At 38.2% G+C, this 15178-nt stretch overlaps 2 protein-coding genes across 3 annotated transcripts; one reads left to right on the top strand and one right to left on the bottom strand.

Annotated features, from left to right (window-relative positions):
* Window positions 1-2393: 2393 nt before the first annotated feature.
* On the bottom strand, window positions 2394-4146 carry LOC6035872 (ornithine aminotransferase, mitochondrial). Its single transcript, XM_001845934.2, has 2 exons — window positions 3928-4146; window positions 2394-3869 (listed from the first exon to the last, which is right to left on the bottom strand). Exons 1-2 carry the CDS (start codon window positions 4070-4072, stop codon window positions 2587-2589), a joined length of 1428 nt encoding a protein of 475 aa, XP_001845986.2. The 5' UTR covers window positions 4073-4146; the 3' UTR covers window positions 2394-2586.
* A 5970-nt stretch (window positions 4147-10116) lies between these two features.
* On the top strand, window positions 10117-11384 carry LOC119767435. 2 transcript variants are annotated; one of them, XM_038256035.1, is made up of 4 exons: window positions 10117-10345; window positions 10461-10545; window positions 10611-10830; window positions 10892-11384. In XM_038256035.1, exons 3-4 carry the CDS (start codon window positions 10670-10672, stop codon window positions 11154-11156), a joined length of 426 nt encoding a protein of 141 aa, XP_038111963.1. In that variant the 5' UTR covers window positions 10117-10345; window positions 10461-10545; window positions 10611-10669; the 3' UTR covers window positions 11157-11384. The 2 variants fall into 2 exon arrangements, with proteins under 2 accessions (XP_038111963.1, XP_038111962.1); XM_038256034.1 differs by having other exon boundaries at window positions 10402-10545.
* Window positions 11385-15178: the final 3794 nt, after the last annotated feature.

Here is a 15178-nt window from a genome sequence, read left to right as displayed (position 1 = left end):
GGCATCCGCCTCAAGGGCCGGGAGGATGTTCGCGCGCAGTCACCCTGTGCGCAACGGACGGTGTTGGTGCGGCGTCCTATTCCCGCACGAGCAGCTGTCAAACTCGCCGTCGCCCGTCGCTGCCAACTTGATCGACAAAAACCCCGCTCACAGCGGAAGTAACCACACACACAACACTCTCAGCACAGCCGTCGACCAGAGCAGTCGGCAAAACACGTTTACGCTACAAATAAAATTAGAATTAGTTTGAGAGAGATAAAATACAGTCCACTTTAGTTTAATCCAGTGCGCCGCGTTTTATTTCGCATGTTCCACTGCTCCCCGCGACTAACACCATGTAAATCAAGTAGGCCCGGTACCCCCGTGGAGAATCGACATTGATGACTTTGATATGATTTCGATTTCTTTTTGGAATATTTTTCAACTGTTAAAGTTTGGCTCAAGATTACTGCGCGTATTCCCGAAAAAGACACGCGGCATACTAGCCTCGAAACGACGCGCCGCACTTTCGGCAAATGCGCGCTGTCAAATCCCATACTGCGCGTTTTGTTTTTGTTGATCTTCTTCTTCGAATCGCATGGCATTGTTGCCGGGTATGTTTTTTATTGCACCAAAATTGTAGAAAATCGCTGGCAACAGTGTCTGCGGTACATTCTGAAATGCCGCGCGGCGTGTACCTTCGAGAGAAACGGACAATATTATGTTTAAAACACGTTCTGGGGTAGGACACACAAGGTCCATGCACTATTTCTGGAAAAAAAGTTTTTTGAATAGTGTTCAAAAAAATTGTTGCGTTAAAAAATCTTATTTTGAATTTCGTGACTTTGTGTGACAGTCAAAGTTTTTCTTGTTAAAATGAAATTTTAAGTGTTCAAATTTTACATTTACGTCAAATATATTATCACTACAGTTACAGTTTTGTGGAAAAAAATCAATGTTATTATTTAGTTAACTAAGTTTATAAACATTTTTACAAAACACATATAAATTTTAGGTAAAATTGATTTTTTTTATTCATAACCTATTTTTATTAGGTCCTTTTAGGTGCTACGACCAGGTTGGGACCGAGGATCGGTTTAAAATCTAATATATGATAAAAGTAAAATAAAACTCCTTACAATCCATACTTGGAGATCATGTAACTGACGAGGGTTACTTGGTCCAAGCGGGTCTTGCAGATCTTGAACCTGCCGATGCATTCGGAGAAAATGCCCAACAGCTCAGCCGAACTGTAGTAGGTAAAATTGTTAAAATGTCAAAATTTAGAGTTTTCTGAAACTAGTTTTGTTTGTACAAAAAGCAATTATATTGCATTTTTAACTGAATTCATAGCATGAATCAAAAGTTTCATATTTTACTTGAAATTTGTTCTACTTAACCTATAAATTTATTTACACTAAGAATTTAAGAGCGCCTGCCGCGGAATTCGAACCGGCGACCTCTGGATTGTGAGTCCAGTGCGCGGTCCGATTGATCCACACGGGCGGGAACTTAACTTAATTTATTAAATATTTACAAGCTTATTTTATCTTCCCGTAGTAGAAAATCTTTCAAACAATCCGAAAATGCATTCCGTTTTCCAATTCAAACTCATTTTTATTGAGAAAATAATGACAATTTGAGAATATTAAAATAATCATATTTAAATATAAAACTTTTTAAAATTTTATGAAAACGTTTTCTTGAAGCAATTCCATCGAGAAATTAGAAGTGCGAGTGTGTGCAACATGGAGTTAAACTTTCTGTGCAGTTGCTGTGAAGGTTCCCATGGCACTTCGGAAAGTTTAACTCCATGTTGCATGCACACAATCTCATTTTTAATTTATCGATACCATTCCGTTCGTATTTAAGGTCGTAGAAGGTATCCTTCAATGACTGTCAATGATGGTTCTGAACTCTGGGTCCAGAAACAGTAAATTGAAATGAAAAAATAATCACGTTATGTAAAATGCTTTTACAAACAACACAAAGAAAACCATTTTTTGATTGATACATTCTGAATCAAGATTTGAATGTTTTTCTAACACAAACATGGCCGCCAAATGGTCGCTCGGGAATGATGCCTTTCAGAGCCTTAATTTGTACTCTTCACTTTGCGGAGAATTCACAAACCTATCAAAGTCTCCCCGGTTTACGGTACCTGAAATAAACTCTTGAATGGCAATAACTTGAAAACGCTGCGTTTTATCGAAGAAAAAAAATAATTTGATTTACTTTTAAAAATGGTTTTCTTTAAATGGTACATTTTAAAGCAAATTTTAAAATCGTACATTTATTTTTTTGATTAAATGATTAAATTTTTATGACTAAGGTTTCTTCAAAACTTAGATTTTTTTAAACTAACGCTAAAAAGGATTGTATGGAGACTTGTTTCATATAAATGAAAATAACGATTGAATATAACGGCAAACAATCAAGACTTTTATTTGGTAAGCTTAGAATATTAAAATTTGGATCATTTGTCCACAACAACAATTAAACTAAATGCTAAATATGGTACGATATCCATTTGAAACACGCTTACTCAATTTTATACACTTTGCTCGTATTGCACAGCAATGCGGAACAACAACACCTCTCCTCCCCTTACAATCCCTGCGCAAACGACATGATCGTTCCCTTGATGATCCGCAGACACTCGTCCATCTGCTCCTCGGTGATCGTGAGCGGCGGCGCAAACCGGATAATATCTCCGTGGGTCGACTTGGCCAGCAGTCCGTTGTTCCTTAACCGGAGACACACTTCCCACGCGTCATACTTGGGATTGATCACGATCGCGTTGAGGAGACCTTTGCCGCGAACAACCGACACGACGTCCTTGGGCAGATCGGCCAGCGATGCGCGCAGCTTCTTGCCCATGCGGTCTGCGTTTTCGGCGAGCTTTTCGTCGATTAGGACTTGGAGCGCGGTCATGGCGACCTTGCAGCCGAGCGGGTTTCCGCCGTAGGTTGATCCGTGAGTGCCGCGTTCGAGGCACAACATGACGGGGTCGTTCGCGAGAATGGCTGAGACGGGGTAGAATCCACCGGAGAGGGCTTTTCCGAGGATGACCATGTCGGGTCGGACGCCTTCGTGGTCGATGCACAGCATTTTACCGGTTCGAGCGAGTCCGGTCTGGACCTCGTCGGCGATGAACAGGACGTTGTACTTGGTGCACAGCTCGCGGACCTTGGTCAGGTATCCCTCGTCCGGGACGACCACTCCGGCTTCACCCTGGATCGGTTCCACGAAGAAGGCGCACACGTTCGGATCCTGGAGGGCCTTCTCCAGCGCGGCTGTGTCGTTGTACGGAATCGCATCGAATCCACGCATGTACGGCCCGAATCCCTTGAATGCACTCGGTTCGCTCGAGATCGAAATGGCTGCCAGGGTGCCACCCCAGTAATTACCCTCGGCGAAGATGATCTTGGCCTGATTCTCCGGAATCTTCTTCACCTTGTAGCCCCACTGGCGAGCAATCTTACAGGCCGTCTCACCGCCCTCATTCCCGGTGTTCATGGGCAACACCTTGTCATATCCGAACAGCTTCGTCACGAACTCCTCGTACTCGCCCAGCACATTCGAGTAGAACGCCCTCGAGGTCAGCGCCAGTGTCTTGGCCTGATCCGTCAGCGCCTGGACGATCCTCGGATGGCAGTGGCCCTGACTAACCGCCGAGTACGCGCTCAGGAAGTCGTAATACCGCTTGCCCTCTACGTCCCACACGAACACTCCCTCGCCACGTGCCAACGCCACCGGAATCGGCTTGTAGTTGTGCGCTCCGAACTTGTCCTCCCGATCGAACACGGCCTGCGTCGGTGCACCCTGACTGCTCTTGAGCGCGATCTGGTCCACCGCGTATTCCGGCTTGGCAGCGGTCGACATCTTGGCTGCAAATAAAACTCAAATAAACCTCAAAGCTACAACCAAAGAATTTAAAAAAGTTACCATTTTGTCCACCGGCCATCGTCGAGGCCAACCGGTTCCGGGTAAAGTTTGCGGACCGGCACATCGTCTGGCCGGTGAGGTTCGCCAGCTGGCGTTTGTTGATCTGCCTCAGCAGCTGGACCACTTCGGTGCTATTCTTGATCATTCTCTGTACGCGGAGCTTTGGGACACACGCCTGGATTAGTTCAAATTTAAAGGTCGACTGATGATCCGTTAAGGCTTCCGAGGCTTTTTATTGTTTCGAGATTTAGACACGTATTTATCTCAGACGTATACGCAAATATCCACACTCACATGATGAGGATAAGCTGCATAGTAGAGATACATGTTAAATAATTGTGACGAAAAGTTTGAGATATTTAAGTTTCCAAGCAGCTTCATTAGAAGACAGCTTAAAAAAAACTTCTTAATTATAAAAAAAGTTCTTTGCAATAACAAGCGTTCCCAAATTACCCTAAATTGGGGTAAGTTTCTGTAGGGTATGGAATTTGTAAACTGTACCCTGCGTAGGAATATAAATTTTCTCGGTGAAAGTAAATAACGCAGAAACAAAAAAAAACACAATACATCTCACAGATAAGATAAAACCAGGTGATCGCAATGAATGTAATTTATAAATGTGTTTTTCTTGGTTATTTAAAAGGGATTGTTTGAGCAAAATTAACTGTAGACTCTTTCCAGACTGTTCAAAAAATACATGCAAATGTGTCTATATTTATCACCCTGAGTGTACGTTTTCGCAAATCTACTTTTCTTTTTATTTTGTTGTTGGGATGAAACTTTTCCCATTCAATCTTTAGGTCAAAATAAATCGTTTTGCATTAATCTAGGGTTAATTTGCAAAACGGCGTAGCAGCTGTCACGACCTCTGACTCCTGTTTGATTTTTTCTATTAAGCATTTTTTGCTAGAAATAAAACTTCACTCTTTAAAAAAATTAGAGCAATAAATTTTCAATATGATCTGCAGCCTGCTAAAAAAAAATATGAAGACAAATAAGATTTCCCATATTTTTATTTCATTTTTCCCATGCGAACAACACCCTTGGTTATCATATTTGACTCAATTGCTTTAAATACACCAAAGAACAAAATTAAGCTTTTGGAGCGAGGTTTTTGAAAATAAAAAATGTTATATTCTTGGCACGCAAATTAACAAGGTGCTATGAAAGGTATTTTATGATTGATAAGGTGTTTTCGGCAAAGTTGTAGGACTTAGTTAGGGCAATTCAAAAGAAAATAGCTACACCCAACAATTACCACGTTTATTATTTTTTTTTTTCAATATATAATCACGTAGAAAAAATTTCCAAGAAATTCCAGAAATTCCACACTATTTAGAAAAATGCTCCGATTTTGCTCAAGATTTAACTGTATTTTTGGTTTGGCGATTTGGCTGATCCTATCCAAAATAGGGTGGTCAAAACAATTGCGTTTGTGACGATTTTCTCAAAAACCTTTTTTTTTAAACGTCGTATCTCCAGAACGGCTGCACCAATTTTAGCTCGCCGCATTGCATAAGAAAGGTGAGCAATTCTCTACGAAATCGGCCGATTTCGACCATTTTTATTTTTTGTATTTATTTTATTTGGCTCAAGCTTTGAGGGGGCCTTCCCTATGACCAAAGAAGCTATTTTGTGTCATTGGTTCACCCATACAAGTCTCCATACAATTTTGGCAGCTGTCCATACAAAAATGGTACGTAAATATTTAAACAGCTGTAACTTTTGAGTGAATTTTCTGATCAATTTGGAGTCTTGGGCAAAGTTGTAGGTATTGTCTGTTGACTATTGAGAAAAAAATAGGTACACGGATTTTTTTCAATTACCATTTTTTCACAATAACTCCATTTCCCAAAATACATCTTTTTGAATTTCGAGATTTTTTGATATGTTTTAGGGGACAAACCCCCGCAACTTTTGAGCCACAGAGAAGTATGGTCAAAAAATCTGCCGCCAAGTTATAAATTTTAGAAAAAATAGTGATTTTTGAAAAAATAATAAATTTTGAACAAAAAAATAAATTTGACCTCATTTTTTGATGTAAAATTTTAAATGTAAAATTTACAATCGAAAAGTACTTTACTTTTTTTTTGAATCAAGACTGACATTCCAAATGGGCGTAATATTGAATGTTTGGCTCTATTAAAATATCGTTCGAAATGTCAAAATCGCGCAGTATTACCAACATTAGAAAAAAAGTGGCGGTCATGCTATGGCACACTTTTTTCGCATTTCGGGCGTTCACCGTTCGAACGCCATTTTCGCTTAAACATCTGGATTGTTTTTGCTTTTTAGGTATTTTTGAAACCGCCTTGAGTTAGGGTGTTCAAAAACACCCAAAAATAAAATTTTATTAATAGGACCACTAGCTTACAGCCGAAAATAATTTTCAATGATTTTTTAGAATCTTTTACGTAACAAATCCTAAAATTGTGGATAACCGTTTACAGATAATTTTAAGTTTTTTCATATATTTTGATGGAGGCGCACGATGATCAGTAGTGCGGTTCATGTGTGGACGCTCAGTCCTGGTTTTTTCGTGTTATTTTCCGTCTCTTTTATGTCGCTGTTCGAGTGCATGGGGTGATTGGTCATTATAATTAAATAATGGCATCAGTAGTGCGGTTCATGTGTGGACGCTCAGTCCTGGTTTTTCGTGTTATTTTCCGTCTCTTTTATGTCGCTGTTCGAGTGCATGGGGTGATTGGTCATTATAATTAAATAATGGCATCAGTAGTGCGGTGCCTGTGTGGACGCTCAGTCCTGTTTTTTCGTGTTATTTTCCGTCTCTTTTATGTCGCTGTTCGAGTGCATGGGGTGATTGGTCATTATAATTAAATAATGGCATCAGTAGTGCGGTTCATGTGTGGACGCTCAGTCCTGGTTTTTTCGTGTTATTTTCCGTCTCTTTTATGTCGCTGTTCGAGTGCATGGGGTGATTGGTCATTATAATTAAATAATGGCATCAGTAGTGCGGTTCATGTGTGGACGCTCAGTCCTGGTTTTTTCGTGTTATTTTCCGTCTCTTTTATGTCGCTGTTCGAGTGCATGGGGTGATTGGTCATTATAATTAAATAATGGCATCAGTAGTGCGGTGCCTGTGTGGACGCTCAGTCCTGTTTTTTCGTGTTATTTTCCGTCTCTTTTATGTCGCTGTTCGAGTGCATGGGATTGGTCATTATAATTAAATAATGGCATCAGTAGTGCGGTGCCTGTGTGGACGCTCAGTCCTGTTTTTCGTGTTATTTTCCGTCTCTTTTATGTCGCTGTTCGAGTGCATGGGGTGATTGGTCATTATAATTAAATAATGGCATCAGTAGTGCGGTTCATGTGTGGACGCTCAGTCCTGGTTTTTTCGTGTTATTTTCCGTCTCTTTTATGTCGCTGTTCGAGTGCATGGGGTGATTGGTCATTATAATTAAATAATGGCATCAGTAGTGCGGTTCATGTGTGGACGCTCAGTCCTGGTTTTTTCGTGTTATTTTCCGTCTCTTTTATGTCGCTGTTCGAGTGCATGGGGTGATTGGTCATTATAATTAAATAATGGCATCAGTAGTGCGGTTCATGTGTGGACGCTCAGTCCTGGTTTTTCGTGTTATTTTCCGTCTCTTTTATGTCGCTGTTCGAGTGCATGGGGTGATTGGTCATTATAATTAAATAATGGCATCAGTAGTGCGGTGCCTGTGTGGACGCTCAGTCCTGTTTTTTCGTGTTATTTTCCGTCTCTTTTATGTCGCTGTTCGAGTGCATGGGATTGGTCATTATAATTAAATAATGGCATCAGTAGTGCGGTGCCTGTGTGGACGCGCAGTCCTGTTTTTTCGTGTTATTTTCCATCTCTTTTGTATCGCTATTTGTGTACATGGGGTGATTGGATTTCTTCTGATTCGTGTTGTTTTCATCTCTTTTGTGTCGTTGTTTGTGTGCATGGGGTGATTGGTCTTCTTCTTCTTCTTTTTTCTTTATTTTTAGTTCGCGCGTTCGTTGGCCAATGAGTTTATTTTTGTTCTCTTTACATAGTTTTCGATAGAAACGATCCGAATTCTTTTTTCGAGACAAGCAAGTCGTATTGCTGGATTAAGTCCTTTCTATATCATCGATGATCGGAAGGCACGCCGACGAATATGTTTTAAGGCTTATGATATAAAATCATTTTAATGAATAAAGCCCTTCTTACATCACCGTTGATCGGAAGGCACGCCGACGAAGAATTTCTGGAGGATCGCGGTCGAATTAATACTATATTTAAAATTCTAGATAGCTATCTTTCGGATTCGATTGTGAGTAGCGGGACTTCGCGGTTACTATGCAACGTATTTTTGGAGTCTTTTTATATTTTAAATTTATAAGTCCTTCTTTTATCATCGTTGATAGGAAGGCACGCCGCCGGTTAAGTTCGTTTAAGTTATTGTTTTAATTTCATTACAATCGGTTACGTGGTGTCCTGTTTTCTTTTCGTTTATATTCGTTGATCGTAATAATTTATTCCAACTGGCAGCTTTAGTATTAACTCATCTACTATTTTTGACATTTGCTCGCGTTATCTTAATTGTACCAATAGTAAAAATATACTGATAAGTCCAGCCCATAGCACTACCGCTCGGTTGGCACGCGTTCGATTAAAACAAACTTTTTAAATAATCAATTATTTATCTTTCCGCAGCCGGCTGCCTAAGATTTAAAATTTCAACCGATAAACAAAATGCTCATGGTCACATCACTGCCACTCGTGAATCCTGACCTCATACCCATCTACTAACCCCTCAAAACTCATGTGATACTTTGTCGGAGAAGCAGTCGATTGGGCGGTCTCTATCACTCAAGTATCGGACTAACATTCCCATCCACTTCCCCGTGACCCTACCACTGGTCGTGGCCGGCGCCGGTATTGATCAGCATGATAGGGGCCTTTGAGAAGTTGCGAAGCGAGGAAAGATAGCACCCACTTATCTTCCACGGCTCGTGGATGTAACTTCTGGAGGTCCTGGTCAATAACGGAGTAGCAACTGCGGGTGGGCACCTATGCTTATGCTTATGCTTATGCTTATATTTTGATGGAGGCGCACGATGATTCACAAAGCTTTATTTTAGGTGAAGATTCAAAAAGTATCACGCGCCTCCTTTGAAATATACGAGAAAAGAAATCTAATCTAAAATCCCTAGGTAAAATATTTTCTAGGTCGCGGATACTTGAAAAGGGGGAAACGAAGAAAAGATTGATTATACATTGATTAGCAATAATAATCTTCTTCAGTCATGGCGTGAGTCGTTCCGGAGATATAAAAAGAAAACACAAATTTTAGGATAACCTTTTTCCGACTAGGACCACATTTTTTTTTAAATTGAAGTAACAAGTCATAGTCAAAGTGAAATTTTAGCGAAATAAAAACTTTTCACGGCAATGTACACAGAAAAAAATATGTAAATTTCCACGTCATGTAATGTGTGTTTTAAATGTAAACTTGGAATATGTAAAATTTAAATCATATGTAAAGTGCTAAATCCGATGTAAAGAGCGATCATGTAAAAACTATTTGCATGTAATTGATAAATCTCATGTAAGTGGAACTGATTTTGCCATTTATTCTTTTCCTTGAAACATGTAAATCATGAAATACATGTAAAAATCATCCAATGTAAATTCGAAACAGATGTAAACTTCATTGCACAGTTGTTCAGTGAGTGACAGCTAATCAAAATAAAACAGTTCTAATGCGTTGTTGTTTTGATGCGGTTGTGCGGACAATCCGTCGTCAGCATTCAGAGTGAGATTTAAATCAAATAAGATCGTTGTCGTCGTTGGAGTGTTTGTTCGATTCGATGGTTGCTGGAGGAAGCATCAGGTGATCATGGATCAGCGGGCGGAAACCAAAATCAGGTGAATATTGTGGTTTGCTTATTTTTTTTAGTTTTCGTTTGTGAAATTGGTTCATTTTTATTTCAGCTGTCGAAGATCGTTCACTGTTGCCGGGTGCCGGAAGTGTTGTGGGTTTCCCATCTGATTTCCTTGGGGACAGCTGTCGTCAAAAGAGGTTTTTTTCAATTTAACTTCATACACTTTTGTTAGGAGTTGACATAAAAAAGTTTGATTAAATTTCTGAAAAATAAGCAGTTTAGAGTGTGAGTGTAAAGTTACACCGCATCAACTAAAATTTTGCGGTAGAATGCCATTTCGACCTCTTTGCCAATGCCCCTTTCAAGTGACAGTTAAAGTTTAGCTGGCTCGTTCAAAACAAACCCGCATATTTTCATTCGTTTTTGGGTCGGTCGGATTTTCTTCGCGTGAATGCTGCCGGACAATCTGCCAGCCGTGATCGGCGGCGAGAAGTGTTCCAGCGAGCTGCTGCACCAGGACAATTTCTTCCACAGAATGCAAGTCGCAGTTCAACTAGCATCATCAATCTACCTAGATCAAAAGGTGAGAAGATCATTGATTTTATCATATCCGATTTTAACCTCTAGTCTTCTTCACAGTTTATCAAAACTTTCGCTACAACACCTTGTTAAACAACGCACACACCTGTTCTTTCTAGTCTCCGGAGGTCGACGATGTTCCTGATAGGACAAACCGTCAGTAGACGTTGCACCGCAGCACGGCCGAGTTCGTTTGTGGTGCCCGTGAGTATTTTGATCACAAAATCGTCCACAAGCCAAGATCATAACGTGATTTTCCTATTCTGCAGCCGTGGAACGCATTTTCCTCTCAACCGGATGTACCGTTTGGACACGGGGCTGCGATCTAATGTGCTTGTGTCTGCCCGAGTTCAGCTGCGAGCTCTACAGTGAGCGCATGTTCGGCTCTACCCCGTACAGCACCACCGCCACCACCTACATCCCGATCCTCGTCGCGATCCTGATCGCGGCCACTGTCGGGCTGTGCCTTATCATCAAGGAGATGCAACTGTGAGTGGTACCTAACATCAATTTATTTTTTAAACCCCTATAATTCTTATTTCTTTCGCAGCGGCAAACTAAGTCCGGCAGGGAACGGACGTGGGATTAACTTGCCAGATATGCCCTCAACCAGACCTCCTGTCGGGGTAATACAAGCGGGAAGTGGAGTGTTCCCGCTCGATGGGCAACAAAACGACGGACATAAGCACCCGATTATCGCCACGGTGCAAACCGTAACCACGTATGCTGGAAATTTTCTGCTTGAGCCGGCCAGGGAATACATAAATGATGGTTTGGTTCAGGTGAGATACTTTAAGGTTTTTTTTATTCCTTAGTGTTAACCTCACAAAACAATGTTTGATGCCATCTAGTTCATTTTGTTATAAGCTCAAATATTATCGTTTGCAAACATAATTTCTTAGCGACTCAAACATAAAAAGACTCGCGCCTCGCGAAACCTCAAAAGATAGTTCGTTGAATGTTTGTTAAATTCCATTTTTGACTGTATTTGTTGGTTAATAGCTCTGTAAACACTTTCCAACTTATTTGCATGCTAAGATTAATCTAAAATTTACTAAATTGAGCAGTTTTAGCCAACAAAAAAATGTTGAATGAATTATTTCACCTCAATGTACCCCATTTTTTTGCGTCTCGCGATTCGTGAGCCTTTTATTTCGGTGTCGCTGAGTTTTGCCGCCGGAAATTCTGTGTAAAGTGCCTACAGAGGGGAAGCGACAAGCCAAACATAGCAACTTAAGCAACAGAATTTTTAAAAAATCTTTTCTTTTAGTCGCTTCGCTTAGCTTGTCGCTTCCACTCTGTAGGCACCTTAAAAACAATAATATAGCTCCGTTGCGTCTGGAATCTGGAAACTGCAACAGATTCTAGATTCAACGGAGCAAAAAAAAATTTTGGTTCGTGTAGATTTACATCGATTTCATTGGAAATTTACACGTTTTTGAAGAGATTTGGTCATGGCTCATTTTCAATAAAATTAATGTAAATTTCCGATGAAATTAATGTAAATATACATCATTTATCATGATACCTTTTGGTACATGATAAATAATGTAAATCTACAGGAATATTTTTTTCTGTGTACATCGTACAAATTTTCCAAAATTCAAAAGATCTTTGAATAAATCCTAAATGCTAAAAATTCAGGGAAATTTATTTAAGCTTGAATTTTCATTGATTTTTTTAAGATTTTTGAAAAAAATGGCCACCTAATTTTTCGAGCCGGTTGTGGGGGTGACAAAAACTTTTAAAAATATTAGTACCAGCCTTTATCGCAAAAAGCTCGACGATAACTAAAACACTAACTGTAAAAAAGTGGTAGGGGAAGGTGGGGCAAGACGACCATACGGGGCAAGAGGAACAATCGCTCGTACGGCCGTAATTTTTACAATTTTGATTATTTCCAGTATGAGGAATTGTTGCTAGCAATGCAATTAGCTGATTCTACTACCACATAACCGCCAAAACGACGTAAACGCCACGGGGCATAAGATTTAATGAAGTTTTTTCAAAACCTTTGTTTTCTTATAATATTTGGAAAGTACAAAATAAGGCTTAGGGTTCGTTTTAAGACTCATTTTATCAAAATGCTATTTTTCCTAGATCAGTAGTGTTCCAACGAATTACTTGCACCTTTTAGAGAGTATGATTTAACTTTTGGTTATTTTTGTTGAGAGCTTTTAAAAAATCTTGTTCAGGTGGGGCAAGTGTACCATATGGATTTTTAGTATGGAAAAAATTACGAATTGCTGCAACAACATATTTTATTGGGAAATAAATACATGAAGGTACTTAAAAACTGATAAACAATTGTTTAAAAAAATTGTCCATGCAAAACTTAGTGATATTATGAAAATTTAATATTTATCATCTTAATAATATTTTTTTTCGTGAAAACGATAAAATTTTTAGTAAAACATTATTATTTAGTCTAAAAATGGAAGAAACCTTTCAAATACATTCTAATCTGATGTATCTAAGTGATAACAGTTCAATTGTTAGCTATTTAACATGTTTTTTCATGCATTGTTCCTCTTGCCCCAACGGGTTGTTCGTCTTGCCCCACTAGTTGAGTAGAACGTACGGAAAATCAAAATTTTTAAAATCAATTTTTTACATAAAAAACAGGATTTTTTTTAAACTTGCTCTGACAAAGTCTCAGTCAAGACCTAGAATAAGATGATTATAATAAAATCCGACAGATTTTTTTAACTTTTTGATGGGTTATAACGAGCATTTCCTAAGCTTGTTACACTTGCTCCACTTTCCCCTAATGCATTAAAAAATTTCGCAAAAATACGGTGTTTTATAAAAATATAAGCATTTAAAAAAATCATAAAAATTTAAAAATCCTGCGAAAAAATATTAGATAAAGCGAAAATGCACCAAATATTTCACTTCGTTTGATACCCACATTGAAAACCATATAAATTTGAGTATTCAATAAAAAAACTAAAATAAAGTGAAAATGCATACACAATTATCATAAAAATTTGAGTCTTCTACGAGAAAAAAACGATATTTTGTGAAAATTTTAGTTGTTTACTATATTGCAAATTATGAAAATTTTAGTATTTTCGAAAAATACGGTACATTCCAGATTCGATTATCCGAAGGTTTGTATAAGACTTCGGATAATCGAACCATGACCAATTTTTTGTGTTTTTTATTTGCTTCTTCTTCTTCAAATTTGATGTAAATATTAAACATTAAATTCAAATTCTGCGACCCCATACATCTTAGTAAAATTTTAATATTTGATTACATCTTGGATTGAAAATTCTAAATCATTTTAAAGTAGTAGTACTCGACCATAAAAAAAAAGACAACAAAAAAATATTTTTTTTCTTGGTTGGATTAGCCGTAGTGAAATTTTTCCAAGGTCTATAATCGGATAATCGAGTCTGTGCTGTAATTGTAAAATTTTGCAAAAAATGTATTTTGTAAAAAATAGTATTTTATAAAATTAACTCAACTAAAGTGAAAATGCCTATTTTTTATAATTTGCGCTAATTTGGGAATTTAAAAAAAATACGGTACTTTGTGAATTTTTTTGAGTATTGATACTTTGAAACATAGGTCGTTGCAAATATGCAAATTGAATTTACGAGCCACGGTTTTAACATTAGAATGAAAAAAGTGTTCAAAAATGCATTATACACCTGTCCAGTTGTTTTGCAACCATTAGTTTCCAAAATACCTAAGTATTGACGAAAATTATTTTTTTTTTGCAAGAAATAAAGTTTTCGCGGTGCTGTACATTGGAATTTCATGAAAAAAAATTAAATATTTTAAATCCAGCCCAAACATGCTAAATATGATTATCAATGCAGAAAAATGCGTTTTAGATTGTTTTCAGTTGATTTGACTTTTATTTTCATTAAAATTTTGAAGTCTTTTGAAAAAATATTGCTCCCTGATTTTTTGGACCTATTTTGAAGGGGGTGGGGGGGGGATGGGGCGACATAAACGTTGAAAAAAATTTGCAACGGCCTTACTATATTATTAAAAAAAATCTTAGAGCATAGACAATTTTACATATTTCAAAAAAAATGTTATTGTCAAGACCTGAGTGCTATTGTTAAACTTGCAATGTTGGTGGATTTTTTGGAAATATTTTAATCGCAAAAATTTGCTGGCGCATGTCAGGCCTACGTTTGGCGAAAAAGTGTCAAACCCCGCCAAACTTATCACCAACATGACATGAGAAAACAAAATCCACCAAAATTTGATTTGTTTAACAATTAGGTTTTACGCCGACTCGGTTTTGCGGTTAGAAATTTGACAGCTTGGCTGCATTGTTTACATTTTTTGCACGTGTGTCTCAGTAAAAATGTGTGTGAGTGTGCGCTCGTGACGTCACGCTATAAAACCTAATACGACTGTGAAATTTTATCGGTAAGCCTCGTTGCATTAATGTACGACTCTTGCTGAAAAAACGAGTTTTGCTACGTGTTCCATACAACAGTTTTTGCAACTCCGAAAACAGCCCAGTCAGTTAATAGTTTGATGATTTTTTGTGCAGCATAATAAGAGGCTGAGATATTTTTTTGAAGGAGAACTGTTGATGTAAAAAGTAGGCAATTGATTCTGTGTGCATATGTCTGGAGTTTTTTTTTTTTAAAGTTCCAATAAATCAAATTTCCAGTTTATGCTTTTTGGGTGTTTTCGTAACCGCCTTGAGTCAGGGGTTTTAAAAAACACCCAAAAAGCAAAAACTACAAAATTGGTTTATTGGACCTTTTCAAAAAAAAAAAAAAGAACTCCAGTTGTGATCTATTTTAATTTTATGTGATAAATCACTACAATGGATTTCGGATAGCCAATAAAAAGTCAGCAA

This window comes from Culex quinquefasciatus, chromosome 2 (genome assembly GCF_015732765.1).
Source record: "Culex quinquefasciatus strain JHB chromosome 2, VPISU_Cqui_1.0_pri_paternal, whole genome shotgun sequence".
In the NCBI taxonomy this organism is placed as follows: domain Eukaryota; kingdom Metazoa; phylum Arthropoda; class Insecta; order Diptera; family Culicidae; genus Culex; species Culex quinquefasciatus.
The sequence above is the reverse complement of the archived record's forward strand: the minus strand, read 5'-3'. Positions and strand labels throughout refer to the sequence as shown.